Below are 18801 nucleotides of genomic sequence, written 5' to 3' on the forward strand. Positions count from 1 at the left end.
GTAGGGTTCAGGATGGTGACCAGACCTACCTACGAGAGGACTCTTCATGAGTCCGAGCTTCTGGAACGGCTTCCGAATGAGCTTGCGGAACTCATTCGCACTGCCTCCGGAACTCAGTACCTCAATGCGCTTGCGGTTGGCGCATTGCGGCCGACATGTACAGAAAGTTTTTTCTGCCTATACGAGCCGATATTCGTCGACTTAGCCGCGCGATGGGTTGTGTCTGACCTACATAACGACAAGATTGGTGTTTTGTCCGCTTTTTCTCGAATTTTACCCTTTGCGCCATATCTACGGTCGTTTGCAAGCCAATATGCCGCTTCTCGGGCTGGACCTCTTTCGGCTTTGGCTACCCCCGACGAGCTATCGCCCCTCCAACTGGACGATTATACCCTCCGAACGCTACTCCTCGCCATTTTTAGACTTCTATCCTATGATTTAGAAGCATTCTCCAGCGCCGTGTCCCCGATTCGGCTCCAGACCCTTTTTCAGCACCGGGACCGATCCGTTCGATACTTGGCTGTACGATGTTTTGCATTGTACATGCGTGCAGCGGATGCTGCTATGGAAGGTTTTATACAGCGTATACTTGGAGAAGACCTTATTGAGGGCGAATGGGAAGGTATCGCCATTGACTATCGCTGCCTGGGTCTGTGGGAGGAGCGCCGCTGGAATACGCTGGAGAAAAACATTCGACTAGCAAGGTCCAACAGATCGGATGCGGAAGGCATGTCTCAGATCGAAAAATTGAGGGACTATCTCACGACTCGAACGGCTGAAGTTTGCGGTGTTCTTGTCCCCCGTCTGAATGATCCATCGTCTTCAACGTCTCCGATTGTGAAAACGTCAACTGCTGTTGGGAACCTACGGAAAATTGCGGCTTCCCTGACAGTCTCCAAGCCGCTTCTTCTTGTTGGATTGCCGAACTCGGGAAAGACGACACTGGTTAACGATGTTGCAGCGACCATGGGCCAATTGGAGTCAATGGTCACGCTGCATCTGAACGAGCAGACCGACGCGAAGAGCCTTCTTGGGATGTATTCTACTTCACCCACTACAGGGTCTTTTGCATGGCAACCAGGTGTATTGACTAAAGCAGCAAGGGAGGGCCGTTGGATCCTGATCGAAGACTTGGACCGCGCCCCGTCTGAAGTTATTGGCCTCATTCTCCCTATCATCGAGCGAGGGGAACTGACCATCGCCAGCCGGAAGGAGCGTATCAAGTGTGCCGATGGATTCCGGATTATCGCAACGATGAAGTCTTCATATAATATCGCAGGCGAGGAAGTTGCTCCGAACACTACCGTCTTAGGTAGCAGATTATGGCAGCGAGTGCAAATAGACTCCCTTTCGATTGACGAGATCCGGGAGGTGATTGCGCACAAATTCCCTCTTTTGGAATCGCGGGTTCAGATCATTATGAGCGTTTACCAGCGGCTCTGCTCATCTTTTCACGGTAGTCTAGCGATCAAGAGCTCTCAAGGTCGGACACCAGGTCTCCGTGACCTGATAAAGCTATGCAGTCGCATGCACAGACGGCTCCAAAGGTTGGGAGCAAAGACTGGTTATGAAGCGACGCCTGAGGGTGCCGACGACGAGATATTCCTGGACTTTGTCGATATTTTCCTCAGTTACATCCCTGAGAAAGCCCTGTCGGACTCTCTTGCTCTGGTTGTCGCGGAGGCACTCCAGATATCGCCGCAACGAGCCCGATTCTGTCTTCATGAACGAACACCAGCATATTCGGACCAAGGGAACAATGTGATACTGGGCAGAGAGATATGCCGCAAGGTTAAGGTGCCTAGTGGGTCGATCTCAAAGCAGTCATCTGATTCATCCCGGTTTGCTTCTACCAGGGCCGCTCTGAAACTCATGGAAGAAGTCGCCGCTGCAGTGCAAATGGCCGAACCTGTTTTGCTTGTAGGAGAGACAGGTATTGGAAAGACAACTGTGATCCAACAGCTTGCGACATTGATGAGACAGAAACTTACCGTTGTCAACTTGTCACAACAAAGCGAGAGCACTGATTTACTGGGCGGCTTTAAGCCCGTAAACATTCGTACCATGGCGGTTCCCATGCTTGATGAGTTCAACGCTGTGTTTGAACTGACGTTCTCGGCGAAAAAAAACCAAAAGTTCCTGTCTTCCGTCGCGAAGAGTGTCTCTACGGGTAATTGGGCTCGTTTGGTGAATCTTTGGCATGAGGCTGTCCGGCTTGCAGACGGTGTTTTTAAGTCGGACCAAGGTTCCTCCTCCGGTGGGAGCGAAGAGCAGCCTTCGAAAAAGAGGAAGCTAGATTCTCCCAAGTACCAATATCTGCGACAAAGATGGGAAAGATTCGCCTCACAGTTGAACGATTTCGAGGCGCAGGTGTCCCAAGGGGATGCCAAATTTGCCTTTGCTTTTGTCCAAGGCAAAATCGTCCGAGCGCTACGAAATGGTGAATGGGTTCTTCTTGACGAGGTCAACTTGGCTTCTCCAGATACGCTGGAAAACATTGCAAGCCTTCTACATCACGGTACCGAAGGTTCTCCATCTGTCCTGCTATCCGAAGCTGGTGACGTGGAGCGAGTATTTGGACATCCTGACTTTCGCATCTTCGGTGCCATGAACCCGGCGACAGATGCGGGCAAAAAGGATTTACCACCAGGTCTTCGTTCGCGTTTCACTGAGCTCTATGTCCAGTCGCCGGACAATGACCTGGATGACCTGCTAGCATTGATTCAAAAGTATCTTGGCGACCTGACTTTGGGCGATTCTAGAATTGTGTCCGACCTGGCTCAGTTATACATGGAAACCAAAAGGCTCAGCAATGGGAATCAACTCACAGACGGGGCTGGGCAGCGTCCACATTTCAGCATCCGAACCCTCGTACGAGCTCTTGTCTACGTTAATGACCATGCACACATATACGGATTGCGCCGTGCTGTTTTCGAGGGATTTTCTATGAGCTTTTTAACCGTTCTGAGCCAGGAATCAGAGAAGCTCTTGACGCCCCTTCTTGAGAGACATATCTTTGCCAATGCAAAGAATGCTAGGGCCTTACTGGGACAGACCCCTCGACCACCCAACGATGGCCAAGACTATGTTCAGTTTAAACACTACTGGATGCGAAGAGGCCATTTACTTCCTGAGGAGCAGCCGCATTACATCATTACGCCCTTTATCGAGAAGAACTTGAAGAACCTCGTCCGAGCAAGCTCAACGCGTCGCTTTCCGATTCTTTTGCAAGGACCAACATCTGCTGGTAAAACTAGTATGATTGAATATCTTGCGAAGGTTTCGGGGAACAAATTTGTTCGCATCAATAACCACGAGCATACCGATCTGCAAGAATACCTGGGGTCTTACGTGTCCGGAGACGATGGCACTCTTCGCTATCAGGAGGGTGTTCTAGTTGAAGCCTTGAGAAACGGATATTGGATTGTCTTGGACGAACTTAACCTTGCCCCTTCCGATGTTTTGGAAGCTCTGAATCGACTTCTGGATGACAATCGAGAGCTATTCATACCGGAGACGCAAGAAGTGGTTCGTCCGCATCCAAATTTCATGTTGTTTGCAACGCAGAATCCCGCTGGGCTCTATGGTGGCCGGAAGGTACTTTCCCGCGCTTTTCGCAATCGTTTCCTTGAGTTGCATTTCGATGATATTCCGGAGAGTGAATTGGAATTCATTTTGAAAGAGCGCTCTCAGATTGCTCCATCTTTCTGCACAAGGATAGTTGCAGTCTATCGAAAACTTTCCCTACTGCGTCAGGCAAACAGGCTTTTCGAGCAGAAGAATAGCTTTGCCACACTCCGAGATCTGTTTCGATGGGCTCTCCGCCGAGCCGATGATCGTGATCAGCTGGCGATCAATGGCTTCATGCTTCTTGCGGAGCGGGTTAGAAATCCGCAAGAGAGGATGGCCGTCAAGAAGGTGATTGAGGAGGTAATGAAAGTGCCTATTGATGAAGACATCATATATAGCGCCGCCGAACTGGAAAAACGTGCACCATCTTTGCAGGAACTCACGCCTGGAATTGTCTGGACGAAAGCAATGAGAAGGCTTTTCATACTGGTATCTGTTGCGTTGGAAAATAACGAGCCCGTGCTTCTTGTGGGAGAGACTGGTTGTGGCAAGACCCAGCTTTGCCAGGCCGTTGCAGAGGCATATCGAAAGCAATTGTTAATTGTGAATGCCCATGTGAATCTGGAAACGGGTGACTTGATCGGAGCCCAGAGACCTGTGAGAAACAGGGCGGCCATCGAAGCCCAGTTGGTGAACGATCTTAGGTCTGCATTGCACCAAGAAAATTCAGATTCGAAGTCGCTTGACGAGTTGAAGTCTTCTTTCGTGGCATTGAACTCTGAACAGACACAGAAGCTGGATCTTGATTTAGTCCAGAGAATCGAGAAGAATCTTGGTCGGTTGAATGCACTGTTCGAATGGTCAGATGGTAGTTTGATTACTGCCATGAAAACTGGGCAATTCTTCCTCCTTGATGAGATTTCTCTTGCCGATGATTCCGTCCTGGAAAGATTGAACAGCGTGCTGGAGCCACATAGGTCTATACTTCTCGCAGAAAAGGGCCCTATAAATTCCATGGTGGTTGCTGATGACGGTTTCCAATTCCTCTCAACCATGAACCCAGGTGGTGATTACGGTAAACGCGAGCTTTCTGCTGCCCTACGCAACCGAATGACTGAAATCTGGGCACCACAGCTCTCGGAAGATGACGATATTTTGCCTATCCTTCATCGGAAGCTCACATTGACTTCCGAAGAAATCTCGAGAGGAATGCTCCAGTTTGCAAAGTGGTTCAAGTGGACATTCCAAAGTGCCTCAACTATGTCTCTCTCCATTCGTGATCTTCTCGCCTGGGTCGACTTCGTCAACAAATGTGAATCGGCTGATAAGTTGTTTGCGATAGTCCAAGGTGCTGCCATGGTCTTTATAGACACCTTGGGTGCCAATCCGGCAGCGATGCTTGCCTCGTCGCTCCAAAATCTTGAAGGCAACCGGAAATTATGTCTTGAGAAGCTCCATGAAGTCTTTGGCGTCGATGCTGCCGGAATTTATCTGCAGAAATCTACCATTGGAGTTGAAGATGGCTCCTTGCATGTGGGACCATTTGCTCTTTCTATGAACATGGATTCAAACCCCGATCCTGAGTTCATTATGGATGCCCCAACCACGATTGCCAATTCTGTTCGGATTGCTCGGGGCTTGCAGTTGCCGAAGCCTATTCTGCTTGAGGGTAGCCCTGGAGTTGGTAAAACAACGCTGGTGACCGCCCTTGCTAAAGCTCTTGGGAAACCACTTACGCGTATCAATCTTTCCGAGCAAACTGACTTGACGGATTTGTTTGGTTCTGATGTTCCAGTAGAAGGTGGCGATGTTGGTCAATTTACTTGGCGAGATGCTCCGTTCCTGCAGGCCATGCAACGCGGAGACTGGGTGCTCTTGGATGAGATGAACCTGGCCTCTCAATCTGTTCTGGAGGGCCTGAATGCATGTTTAGATCATCGTCAGATGGTCTACGTTGCCGAGCTTGATCAGACCTTCAAGAGACACCCAGATTTCGTACTGTTTGCCGCACAGAACCCTCACCATCAAGGTGGTGGCAGAAAAGGGCTTCCAGCCTCTTTTGTTAATCGATTCACAGTGGTATATGCCGACAGTTTCACCAACACAGACCTGAAGAAGATTTGTGCAAAGCTGTTCCCGGGAAGCCCATCTCTTCAGACAGAAAGACTTGTTGATTTCGTGTCTCGGTTAAACATGGCTATCGTACAGGAGCGTCGCCTAGGAGCTGTGGGTGGCCCGTGGGAAGTCAACTTGCGTGATATTCAGAGGTGGCTTCAACTAGCAGATCGCGGAATGCTTCAGGTCCCTGCGCACAATTTTCTTGAGGTTGTCATTTCCCAGAGGTTCAGAAGTCAAGAAGACCGTGACTTGGTCTCCAGCCTCTACAAGCAAATTTTTAATGACGTACCGGAGTTCAACAAAAGCTACTACCATAACCTCACGCCTGAATCTGTGCAGGTTGGACTGGGTATTATGGAAAGAGATCTTTTGGTGCAGCAGACTGTGGAATCTGAGATGAAGATACTCCCACAAGATCTCCCCATCCTTGAGTCACTCATGCTCTGTATAGAGCAGACATGGCCTAGTATTTTGGTCGGGCCATCTGGGTGCGGTAAAACAACTCTGATCAGAAAGTTGGCTGCATTAAATGGCGCCAGTCTTGTGGAATTGGCCCTAAGCGCTGACACAGACACGATGGACCTGATAGGTGGCTTCGAACAAATGGACCACAAGCGCGATGTGTCCTCTCTTGTTCAGGATGTCTCCATGTTCCTCCGGCGCCATATCATTTCCACGCACTCATCGCAACAGTCTTCCGACGAAGAGCTCCATTTCCTCCAGCTTTTCGAAAAGTTACAGAATGCGGATGTGTCTTTGGACAATGTATACTCGTCACTCATAGAGCTCCGCCACTCTAGCCCTGACAAATCCTTTGAACATCTCCTTGCTCGAGCACAGAAGCTCCTTGAGATATCAAAACAGTCAGAACACATGAAGGTCGGCTTTGAGTGGACAGAGGGTGTTCTGACTCAGGCGGTACAACATGGACAATGGGTTGTTCTTGACAATGCGAATCTCTGCAACCCATCTGTTCTTGACAGGCTGAACTCCTTAACGGAGCCAAACGGCGCTCTGATACTAAACGAGCAGCGTACCGAAGATGGCTCTGCTCGTATAGTCAAGCCGCACCCAAATTTCAGGCTATTTTTGACCATGGATTCCCGGCACGGCGAACTGTCCCGCGCTATGCGCAATCGCTGCGTTGAGATCTGTTTCCTTCCCCAAGGGCCAAATCCAGTCGGATACGCATCTGCGCCGGCCTACACGCCAGAATCCTTTTTATACCGTCTCCGATCCCTTTGGACATTGGATTCGACGCCCTCGGAAGATCTATCGAGTAACTTGTACGAAGTCAGTTTGGATCATCTCTCGGTTCGGGACCTGGCGTATCTACAACGATCCCAAAAGCTTCTACTGCCATACTTGTCTCCTCCGGCGGAAGATTCTTTGACGTCGATACTGGATCGCCATGTATCTGCTGTTCATGATGTGTCATCCCTTCAGTCTTTCGAATGCACCAAGGAAACGGTTTCATGGGGTCCTGCCTCGCTTTCTGTTCGAGGAACTTCCCAACCTCTCCACCCGCTTGTGAACGAGGCTCTTATATCGCTACTGGAGAACACAGTACCTGTCTCTTCTGTTATAACCCTCGCCCGTATCCAAGAGAGTGATCTTGATCTCCATCGCCTGAAGCAAGGTTTATTAAGAGCTGATGAATCCAGCAAACTCTTGAAACCGAGTCAAATGTCGCGTTTAGAACGCTCTTTGGCGTCGAAGCGGATACCAGCTTTGATGAAGGATTCAACCCAGCCGGTCGGATCTTTCTTATCTGAGTGCGGACAAGCTATATATGATGCCATTTTGCACTTGGACAGCAGTGTTCTCCAAGCTCCTCAGTTTGTATCTGCACTTCGAGCCGTTCTTTCATTTTGTGCAGATATTTTCCACCTCGCTTCATCGGCTGAAGTGAACGAGGGGGAGTTCCAAGTATACTTGCAAATCGGCAGGGAGCTGTGCTCTTCTCTGATGGAACTTTGGGAGCCATTGCAACCGCTGGCTATGACGTTATCTCAAGCTCTCGGCCGCTTCCAGGAGAGCTGGGCTTTGAAGACGGGACTTAGTATGCAAAAACTATGGGAATCATGGAGACCTGCCACTCCTGCGACCCAAGAACAACTGAAATCCATTCTGGCTTTGGAAGGCGTGGCATCTGAATTTACACGCATCGCTACCAGGACACACCTTGATTTGGCCCAGCTGAGCAAAGTCCGGAACTCTCTAATCAATGCCCAGCAGTTGGTTCTGCTAGAGGGGGCCGATGAAGGACAGTTAGTACAGGTATGCTGGTCTCACAGGCTTTTTTGTAACTCCTAGGGACTAACGTTTGAACAGAGCCTCCAACAGACAGTGCAGGAGCTAGAAAGTGCTGTCAAGCGATCACATGCAGCAGAAAGCCCCTACTTTGCTGACCAATTTGAAGTCCTGTGTCAATATCATGACATAGCTTCTCTCTCACTGCCAAAAGAAGATGGCCAGATAACACGGTCTATCCTACCACTTCTTGCTGGCAGATCTGCTAGACCGCTTAATTCATCGAGTCTCCAGAACAAAATTCCTGAGCAGCTCCACAGGATCTCGCTTTTCTCTGGGTCTGAGCGGCCATCCTTGTCTGATTCCGCAATCAATGGGACGTTGTCTTTGACTTTACTTGAAAAGCTGAGATCCGTTGGCGACACAAGTTTGGGACAGATGACTGCCTTGGAGATGGAGAAACAAAACCTTACCAAGGTGTTGGCCCTAACATCTCAGGAGATTGCTATGGATCAAGTCAAGGCTCTTAAGCAGACAGTCTCAAGCATCACACTTGACCTTGTTGTTATACACAAGGATATGCTTGACGAACAGTCCTTCACCCACGCGGTCACTGTCCTAGAGACAATCGTAAAGCAAGGGTCCTATGGGTGCTCAAGTCCTCTCGGACTCAAAGTTGCTCACAACTTACCGGGTGATCATTATTTCAGGCCTTTCGCGGAAAAGGCTCTTCCCAGCCTGATTTCCTCTCTGTCTGTTAAGACTGGCAATGGAAATTTTGACGACACTGGTGTGGCAATAGTCAAATTGGCGGTTATTCTTTTGCGGCTCTTCGTTCCGGATAAGCCCTTTGACCCTTCATTAAGTCTTGTTGTCCAAAGAAAACGCCATACCCACCGTGTAAAGGAGCTCACCGCGAAATCAGAGGCACTAGTGTCCTTTGAAATGGGATTCACTGGTAGCCTTGGAAACTTGCGGTACAGGATGGTCCAGAGTGAATTAGCAAGCCTGGGTGCGGCACCACCTCCATCTTCCGTCACTCGGCCTCAAGATTCAGAGATTGGTATTCTGTACGGGGAGTTCTCAAGTCTAGTCAAGTCTGTCCTTGACAGACACCCCGAAGACATGCTACAAGACACGTCTTTGCCCGAATCTCAGCGGCTGATCAGTCTGCTCCGGGACAATATCCGCCAACTTGGTCAACGCCTGGGGGCAAATTACAGGTCATATGACGACATTACAGTCCCAGTCGTTCGATTCCTGCAAATTCTGGACCTTGGGCTTTCAATGACATCAAGTAAACGCCAGAGCTCAGGCGATTCGGAACTACTGGCTAAGATCAGCGAAAGTACACCCTTAATGGGTGGCCGTATGCACCCGCTTACCTCAACCACTCACGGGAAGTCGGAACCGACTCCACAGCGAGCTATTGAGATGTGGCTCCATGAGCTGTCCTCCCTCAAGGTAGCGCAAAGTGCTGACCAAGACACCCTGTCGACCGAAGCAGTTCGTAACACGCTTCGCAGCCTGTTCGAGAAGTTCCACGTGTTATGGAAAGCTAAGCTTCGAGAGGACCAAGAAGAAGAGGCACAAAAGTCCGAGCTTTACCATTACCGAGGGTCGTGGGAAGATAGCGAGAATATTGATGAGAACGAGCTGCGTCAGCTTTTCCCCACGTATGACGAGGAGACGGATGAAGATGTCAAGAAGCCACACCGCATCGATCCCAAGGCTATTGCTGTTCAACTTGCTTCCCTCCATTCTAAACTGTTCCAGCCTGAGGACCCAGGTAGTGCCTTGCCTGCCTACGTTAAAGAATCGGCCTTGTTACTGGGCTCTATCTGGGCGGATAATGAATCTCTGACCTCACAGACTCATCCAAAGGAACATTTGCCAGCAATTCTCCTGTTACTAGACGATGCCGTTCACAAGGAAACCACCAGTTCAGGAAACAAGTACAACTTCTATACGGATTCGAACTTCGACGAAGCAAAGAAGCTTGTGTCACTGACGCAGGCTACCCAAAATCGCTTCATTGAAATCCAGAAGTCCTGGCCTGACCACGCGGTACTTAGTGATGTTATTCTGTATTGCGACGAGATTTATCAGTTCAAACATACAGAGCCTGTCGCAAAGTTCCTTACAAAGGTCGAAAAGCTGCATGCATTGGTGCATGAATGGCAACTCGTTGCGAGCAGGGAATATTCTGCTGCCTCATTTTACGACCAGATCACAAGTCTCATAATTGGTTGGAGACGGCTTGAATTGTCCACCTGGGCAAAGCTTCTGGATCTCGAAAAGCAGCGGTGTGAAGAAGAGGTGGCTTCGTGGTGGTTTGTGGCCTATGAGGCCATTATTGCAGCACCTCTGCAGTTAGCTGAATCAGGCGAACCTGGACTCGGAGACCATCTCCTAGGTGTAGTTGGCACTCTGGAGAAGTTCTTCCAGTCGACAACCATGGGTCAATTTGGTCAACGCCTACAGCTCGTCAAGAACTTCCGGTCTTTGTTGTTGTTATACGTCAAAGACCTTCCATCATTGAACCAACTCGCTTCCGCCTTGGACAACTTTATTCGGCATTATAAGCAATTTGAACCCCCAGTTCAAAAGTTCCTGGGCGAGAAGAGATCGCAGCTTGAAAAAGATATCAAAGAACAGATCCAGTTGGCCAGTTGGAAGGACACCAACATCGTTGCTCTCAGAGAAAGTGCGCGGAGGTCCCATTACAGGCTATTTAAGTTGGTCCGCAAGTACCGCGAAGTTCTGTCACAGTCTATCCAGCCTATATTGGACCAGGATATGCCTGACGATAACGAGGAACTGCCTCTTGCCAATGGAGGATTGATTCTACCCTCGGCGAGCATCCCAGAAGCGCTTGCGACATGCCAAAAAGAGCAAAGCATCTGGTTGAATCGTCCTCCTCGATTCAGAGACCCCGATGGTACTGGCAGAAATATGATGCATATGTATATGTCGCTATCCACGGAGTTCGACGTTTCAAGCGACCTCGAAAGCTTTGTGAAGTACTTTATCGATACCGTTACAGAGTACAGGTCTCAGACGCCCAAGATCTTGACGGAAGAGAACAAGGATGATGTGCAGCACCTCAAAGTCCAAAAGAAACGGTTCTACACGGACGTCCTTCGGCAGCTATTCGAGATGGGTATCAAGCGTAATACCAGCACCAACTTGTTGGAATCTCAGTCAAGCGTTGCCCAAGTCCTTGCGACGAGTCCCAGCCTTGAGGTAAATGAAGTAATGTCAAGCATGGCTAGGAGTTCCGACCTTTATTTCCATCGGTTCTTGGATCTTCTTCCAAATGTTCGTCAAGCAGCTCTGCATTACTCCGAAGAATTGAGCAACGTGGAAGTCTCGCGTAGCTCTGGATCCGTCGAGCACCTACTTTCCATGATCAGAAAACAACGAACTATCATTTCTCCAGCCCTCGCGGACCTGGGATCATTGCAGTCAACACTCACTAAAATTTCGAATCTCTGGTCTTCTGGATCTGCGTCCGTCTTCAAGTCGCAACCGCAATTCCCGACTGAGAAACAGGATGTATCAAGAGCTATTGCATGGCTGGCACCTATCCTTGGACTAGCGTCTAAAGTCATCGATATCCACTCGAAATTCTCAGGCATTGACGCATCTTCAATCTCCAATGGATTACGCTCCTGGAAAGACCAATTCAATGGATTGAGGAAAACACTGTCCCAGCTTCCAGAACTTCCCTCGGGAGTAGTCTCGCAGTTACATAAGAGCACCATGGAGCAGGCTTGGTTGGCGTTTAACCAGTTAAAGAAGGAAGTCAACGGTTGGGCTGCAAACCGCCCTGACTTGTCCTTTGCCTTGGACCAGATAGTCCCTTGGGCTAATGTGAACATTGACTCGATTGAGTTGACACATCCCGAGAACAGTTTAGCTGTTTCTGATTTCGATAGCTGTTTGCTGACGGCGGTTGACAAGATCCTTATCAGCATCCAAAAGCTTCGGGAAGTCCCGTCATCAGTAGCGTCTGATGGTTCGCTAGCGCGGAGCGATGAGTTCTTCACCAGGGCCGTGAAGGCTGTTCATCTGTCTGAAATCACAGCCTCTGTTGAATCCGTTTTGGATAAGTTGCGAGTTCTCAAAACCAGTTCGGACTCTGGACTCTCTCTTGCGATTTCCCTACTGGCAAGCTTACTGCCTATCATGAACAAGTATCACCGAATCTGCCAAGATATTGTGGATCGCTTCCTGGTTGTACACAGGGAGACATGCAAAACATCCTACATTCTGGCCAAGACCTTCAAACAGATTGCTTCCGAGGGCTATTGTAGCCCGGCAGAGGCATCTACAGAAGGTGGCAAGTCCGGTGAACTAGAGAGCGGGACTGGTTTAGGCGACGGCGAAGGAGCTGAGGATATCAGCAAGGATGTCGGCGATGACGAAGACCTAACCGAGATTGCGCAGGAGCAGATGGAACAACCCAAGGAAGACATGGAGAACTCTGAAGAGGCTGTCAACATGGACCAGGAGGAAATGGAAGGCCAGGAAGGTGAACGCAAAGAAGGCGATGAGAATGACAAGGACGAGGACGGATCCGAAAATGAAGAAGAACAAGATGTTGATGAAGAAGTGGGTAGCGTTGATGACCTTGACCCGTCAGCTGTGGATGAGAAAATGTGGGACGGTGGTCATGATGACCAGCAGAAGGAAACAGAGAACGAACAAGGCAAGGGAGAGGAACAACCTGGTGAACAAACTGCAGCCCAGGACAAGGAAAAGGCGCAGCAGGGAGAAGAAGGCGAGGAAGGTGAAGACCAGGAAGATACTGAAGATGAAGAGGCGCCTGAGGATGAAGGCGAAGCGATCGGGCGAGAAGACATGGACGTCACAGATCCTCATGCAAAAGAAGAGGAAGCTCTTGACTTACCGGATGAGATGCAGCTCGACGGTGACGGTGAGGACAATGACGAAGGGGGCGAAAGCGACGATGGTCTTGATGACGGGCTCGATGACGACTTGCCTGATGAAGGTCCCGCTCCTGAAGATGGCGAGCCACCGGCCGACGGGGGCGAAGAGAACGATGGGGCTGAGCAGCAAACGGACGAGCAAGGGGTTGATGAGGAAATAGAAGAGAACGCGGATGAGCAAGAAATGCAAGAAGCAGATGGAGAAGAGGAAGAAAATGCCCCAGGCGAAGAGCAGCCAGAGGAGCCGGAGCAAGACAACGTCATGACACAACAGGACGAAACCGAACATACCGGTGACGAGGTGGCACCTAGCGAAGCAGTCAGCGGTGGACTCGGAGCTGATCAAGATCAAAACAAAGACAAGGGCTCATCTGGCAACGCGCAGCAAGAGGATGGTTCGACAGATCCGTCTGCCGAGAAGAATCAACAAACGGGTGCGGCTCAAGAGAGCGAAGAAAATCAGCGACACAGAGACGCAGGTGGTGGTGCGGACTCGAAGCCGGAGGACCCTCAATTACAGGCGTTCAAGAAGATGGGCGATATCCTTGAGCAGTGGCACCGTCGACAGAAAGAAATCCTGAATGCTTCAAAGCAGGAAGAGGACGAATCTGAAAAGCCTTTGCCCGAGGACACTGACATGGCTGACGCCGACTTCGAGCATCTTGCCGATCAAGACGACGTTGCTGATACACAAGCCCTTGGTCAAGCCAGCGAAGACCAAGCACAGGCACTTGACCAGAATAAGGGCGTTGAGTTGGACATGAAACCCACCGAGGACACCCTACCAGACATCTCCGAAGAACCGCAGGATTCGTTGGACAATAAGATGGAAGATGACATGCAGGTGGATCGTGAGGGTGTCCCGTCTGATGAGCAGAAAGAAGGTGCCTTCATTCCCGGTGGCTCTCATGCGCATGAGCGGACTACAGATGCTCAGGCTCAGCAAGAGGTGAATGAAGAATTGGATGAAGTTGACGCGCACCTGGCGGCTATCCATCTTTCGTCATCCCTCCCGCCTCTCACACCCCGAGACGAAGCCCAGCGGCTCTGGTCACACTACGAATCCAGCACCAACGATCTATCGTTGTCCTTGACAGAGCAACTGCGCCTCATCCTGGCACCGACACAGGCCACCAAGCTACGCGGAGATTTCCGGACCGGAAAGCGTCTCAACATCAAGCGCATCATCCCCTACATCGCTTCGCAATACAAGCGAGACAAGATTTGGATGAGACGCTCCATTCCCTCTAAACGCAACTACCAGATCATGCTTGCGGTTGACGACAGTAAATCCATGCTAGAGAGTGGAAGTGGGCAGCTGGCCTTCGAGACTTTGGCGTTGGTTGCTAAGAGTCTAAGCATGCTTGAATCCGGAGATCTGTGTGTCCTTGGATTCGGTAACGAGGAGCACGTTCGGGTTGCACATGAGTTTGGGAAGCCATTCTCTTCGGAGGCCGGAATGCAAACTTTCCAGCACTTCAGCTATCAACAAACAGGCACCAATGTTCGGAAGCTCATCGCTGATTCAATTGCATTGTTCCGCGAAGCTCGTTGGAAACAGTCTCCTGGCGGTGGTAATGCGGACCTTTGGCAGCTGGAGCTCATTATCTCTGATGGTATTTGCGAAGATCATGATACCATTCAACGTCTTGTCCGCCAAGCTCAAGAAGAACGCATCATGATTGTGTTCATAATCGTTGATGCGGTGAAAGGAAGTTCTATCTTGGACCTTAGCCAAGCAAGCTTCGAACCCGACGGTACTGGAGAGATGAAGTTGAAGATGAAGAGGTATCTGGAAGGATTCCCATTCCCCTATTATCTGGTCGTTAGGGATGTAAGGGAACTGCCTGCTGTTTTGGCCACAGCATTGAAACAGTGGTTTGCGGAGGTTGTTGATGTATCATCATAGATTACTATTTGCATCACACGCGTTGGTTATAGAAAAAAGGGACGGCTGTTTGTTCTTTCATGTATATATGATTTCCTTTTAGTTCAGAAATCCAATTCTGTATGTATCGTGCTACATATTATATTTTGCAAAAATAATGGTAGATGTCTAAAAGGTCTTTTGTCTCCATAATTCACCATATCATACAGTTGAAGGTATCCGATACGTAACCAAAGATAAACAAGGATAATGTCTACCATCCATATTTGGAACCTGCCTCCTGCTTGTTTCTCCGACCTGCAGCGAAACTCTCCTCCAGGGCTTCGCGTTGGTTGCTTGCGGCGTGGACCAGCTGCTGGAGAGTGTGTTTTCCCGGGGCAATAGCCCGCACCGGGTTGTGCTGTGCTGCAGCGAGGTCTGTCTCATGGGCCAACTCCTGGTTGGCTGCGTACTCCGTATCGGTGTTGAAGTGAAGGACACGCGATTTGGAGGGATCGCCATTGCGACCAAAAAGCTGCCGTCTCTGGGCGCGCGAGAGGTTCAGATCGTCAGCAATGTTGTCCAGCGTTTGTGCGGGGCCAGTAGCCGACTGGGACGACGCTCCGCCATCCTGGGGTTCTGGATTCGGTCCAGCTGCGGGCGCATCAGAGGGGGCAGTGTATACGAGCGGTTCATATGTTGAACTTTGCGTTTGAGGGCCGGGGGCGCTGCTCGCTGATGTCGATTCCCCCGTTGACAGAGAGAACAGGCTAATCTTGGGTTTTGGTGGAGCTGCCGGCGGGGGAGCGGCGTTTTGCTTAGGGGCGGGCTGTTCTTTCGGTGGCTGCGAAGCTTGAGTCGTCTCGCGAGCAGAATCATTCGGGGCCGCTTTGGGAGGTAATTTCTTCTTTTTCTGCGACGTTCGGCCCACAGATAACGGCTTGAACATCATCGGATTGCCTTTAAGCTTGACCTCTGTTTCCGGCTTCTTCGCGACATCCTCTGTGTCATCCTCATGCTCCTTCTCTGTCCCTAGACTCCCTGCCTTGGGTATCGTCCCATCATCGTCATCCGCGGTGGCAGGGCCGGCTGCATCTACACCCATAGCCATTTCATTCCGCAGCTCCGCATCCGCGGCGCGGTCAAAGCCCGGAGTTGCGCCCGTCTTCAGGCTGAATACCTTGCGCGCCGGCGCAGTCTTCTTGTCCTTCTCCGCGGTGGCGGCGTTTCTCTTCGGGGCGGGCAAGAACGAGTTAAAGCCGGAGAACGCACCACCTCCACCAATTCTTGCTTTCTTTCTCGCGGGACCATCTTCGCCATCCTGGTCGGTGGATGTCTCGGGCTTGATTTCGGGGAGAGCGACACGGATCTTGCGAGGGTTGCTGCGGTCGACGATGGTTTTTGACGTTTTTGCGTCGGTTTGCGCTGGCTTGGGGGCCAGGGGTTGAGAGGTGTTGGGTGTCTCAGGCTCAGAGTCTGAGGCTTCGGAATCGGAGTAGGCGACGAGAGCCATGGTGGTGAAGGAGCGTGTTGACGAAGGTGGTGGTGGTGGGACGGCGATGATGCAGAAGGCAAGTTGGGCGGTGGGAGTGCCTATTGGAGCACCGCACAGACCACCCGTTTCGCTGTGGCCAATCACAGTTGTTGGCCACTGCTACACCATCGACCTCATACCAGCGTCTTTGGCGGTATCTGGTGCTCCCAACCTTGGGACTTTCTAAGTTACTCGATGATGTTCGATGATGCCGCAATTATGCACGTGATTCCTCAATAACGCTCTTCATCCACGGAGATAAGCACCAAACTACCCGGCTCTGCCATTATTAATATACTACCATTATTAATGTAAGCCCTCTTAACTCCGATGCTGCGGGGTTGCGTATCCTATTTAATAGCAATAAATATCTCAGGCAGTGCCAGTCGTTAGGTATACCCATATATAACAAGTGTGTCTTCTCTCTCCCTATCTTTCAATAGCTTCTTAGCCATCACAATGCCCTCAATCAAAGGCATGACCATCCTCGTCATCGGTGGCTCTTCCGGAATTGGATACGGAGTCGCCGAGAAGTCCCTCTCAGAGGGCGCCATAGTCCACATCGCATCCTCCAACCCCTCCAGGGTCAGCGGGAGCTCTCAATCTCTACAAGCAAAATTCCCCAATGGCCAGATCACCGGTCATACCTGCGACCTCTCCGGGGACGATGTCGAAGCCCAGCTCCGTAGTCTTCTGAATGCAATCGGACAGCTGGATCACATCGTGTTCACTGCGGGAGATAGTCTCTCTCTGGTGCCTATCAACAACATCAGTCTAGAGACTATCCACAAGGCCGGCCGGGTCCGGTTCGTTGCACCTCTGTTGCTAGCCAAACTTGCCCCACAGTATCTGAAGCCCACCCACGCATCCTCGCTGATCTTCACAACTGGTGCCGTCGCCGATAAGCCGATTCCTGGGTGGTCGGTTGTCGCCGGGTATGCTGCTGGGCTGCATGGCATGGTGCGGAATCTTGCGGTGGACCTGAAGCCGCTTCGCGTTAATCTAGTGAGCTCTGGACCAGTCAAAACGCCTCTCATTGATGGAGCGCTTGACGCTGAGCAATTGGCCAAGTGGTCCATCTTGGGGAAGATTGGTACGGTCGAGGAGCTGGCCGAGGCTTATTCGTACTTGATGAAGGACACGAATGCTACAGGGAGCTGTGTGAGCTCTAATTCCGGGGCTTTGCTAACTTGAGCGGGGGATACGCCTGTGTATATAAGCTATATGTAAAGCGACTTGATCTGTGACTCCCCCAGACAAACTGTATACTCATATGATGACATCATGTTCCTGATCAATCTGATAAGATAAGCGTCATCTGACTAATCGCTATTCCTTTCGCCATCACCGCTTCAACATTCCAACTCTGACCTTCATTCCCCCTCCAACCCACCATGTGCTGAACCACCACCTTATATACATTCCTGGACAAGCCACACCATCAGCCATGGACACCGATCCTCCAGGAGACCCCCCTCACACCCAAGACGACGAATACACGCGTTCCAACAAGAGCAAATTCCGCTTCAAACGGCCCTCTTCCAAACGCCGCGCCCGCTCCAAACACTCCCACCACGATGACTCCCACCGACGACATCGCCACCACCGCACGAAACGGCACAAACACCGATCATCATCGCAGCGGTCCGCCTCGCCAGACGCAACCGGTCCCGCGCCCCTCCCGGCCGAAGACGCCTTCCGCGAATCGCTCTTCGACGCGCTCGGCGACGACGAAGGCGCCGCCTACTGGGAATCCGTCTACGGCCAACCGATCCACACCTACCCTGTGCCGCAGGTACCAGGTCCGAATGGCGAGCTGGAGCAGATGACGGACGAGGAGTACGCGGCGTACGTGCGGTCGCGCATGTGGGAGCGCACGCGCGAGGGCATGCTCGAGGAGCAAGAGCGGTTGCGGGCGGAGCGGGCGCGCCAGCGGCGTCGAGAGCAACAACGCGAGGAAGAGATGCGTCGACGGCACGGATTCGAGCGCGATATGGAGGCTTGTCTTGCCCGGGGCCGCGAGCGGAGACGAGCCAAGGCTTGGAAAGGCATTTGGGAGGAGTATGTCCGGTCGTGGGAGGAGGTCGATAAAGCTGCCGCTGATGCTGCCGCTGCCTCTGCGGAGGACCAAGGGGAGGGGAAGCGGTTGCGCAATCTGCTGTTTTGGCCGGTCGAGTCCGGGAAACGGAGGGATGTGTCGCGCGATGCGGTTAGGGAGTTTATGCGACATGTGCCGTCGGCGTCAGAGGACGATGACGCGGAGCTGCTGGCTGTGTTGAAGGCGGAACGGGTGCGATGGCATCCGGATAAAATGCAGCATCGCTATGGCGTTTTGGGCATTGATGAAGCGGTTATGCGCAGTGTTACCGAGGTCTTTCAGATCGTTGATCATATGTGGAGTGAGGCTCGGGAAAAACGGTGATGGGCCGTCTACGATACCATGGAGTTTTGTTTCAGCGTTTACTGAGATACCCTTACGATGTATAGATCGTTGGCCAGCATTA

The 18801-nt window shown here is 51.2% G+C and overlaps 3 protein-coding genes across 3 annotated transcripts; 2 read left to right on the forward strand and 1 right to left on the reverse strand.

Annotated features, from left to right (window-relative positions):
• Nucleotides 1–12: 12 nt before the first annotated feature.
• BDV59DRAFT_202049 (AAA family ATPase midasin) lies at nt 13–14805 on the forward strand (the record flags this gene model as incomplete). The annotated part of the gene is made up of 2 exons (XM_073693950.1): nt 13–7968; nt 8023–14805. The coding sequence occupies 2 exons, from the start codon at nt 13–15 to the stop codon at nt 14803–14805; spliced, it is 14739 nt and encodes a 4912-aa protein (XP_073547827.1).
• A 154-nt stretch (nt 14806–14959) lies between these two features.
• On the reverse strand, nt 14960–16450 carry BDV59DRAFT_178347 (PRCC domain-containing protein). Its single transcript, XM_073689763.1, has one exon. The coding sequence runs from the start codon at nt 16274–16276 to the stop codon at nt 15038–15040; it is 1239 nt and encodes a 412-aa protein (XP_073547828.1). The 5' UTR covers nt 16277–16450; the 3' UTR covers nt 14960–15037.
• A 306-nt stretch (nt 16451–16756) lies between these two features.
• Nucleotides 16757–18719, forward strand: BDV59DRAFT_193271 (uncharacterized protein; the record flags this gene model as incomplete). The annotated part of the gene is made up of 2 exons (XM_073692195.1): nt 16757–17456; nt 17731–18719. 2 exons carry the CDS (start codon nt 16757–16759, stop codon nt 18717–18719), a joined length of 1689 nt encoding a protein of 562 aa, XP_073547829.1.
• Nucleotides 18720–18801: the final 82 nt, after the last annotated feature.

The sequence above is a fragment of the Aspergillus ambiguus genome (genome assembly GCF_047715705.1).
Source record: "Aspergillus ambiguus strain CBS 117.58 unplaced genomic scaffold BDV59scaffold_16, whole genome shotgun sequence".
Classification (NCBI taxonomy): Eukaryota; Fungi; Ascomycota; class Eurotiomycetes; order Eurotiales; family Aspergillaceae; genus Aspergillus; species Aspergillus ambiguus.

Excerpts from the sequence above, each read along its gene's own strand:
- BDV59DRAFT_178347 (XM_073689763.1), bottom strand. The coding sequence starts at position 16,276 with ATGGCTCTCGTCGCCTACTCCGATTCCGAAGCCTCAGACTCTGAGCCT.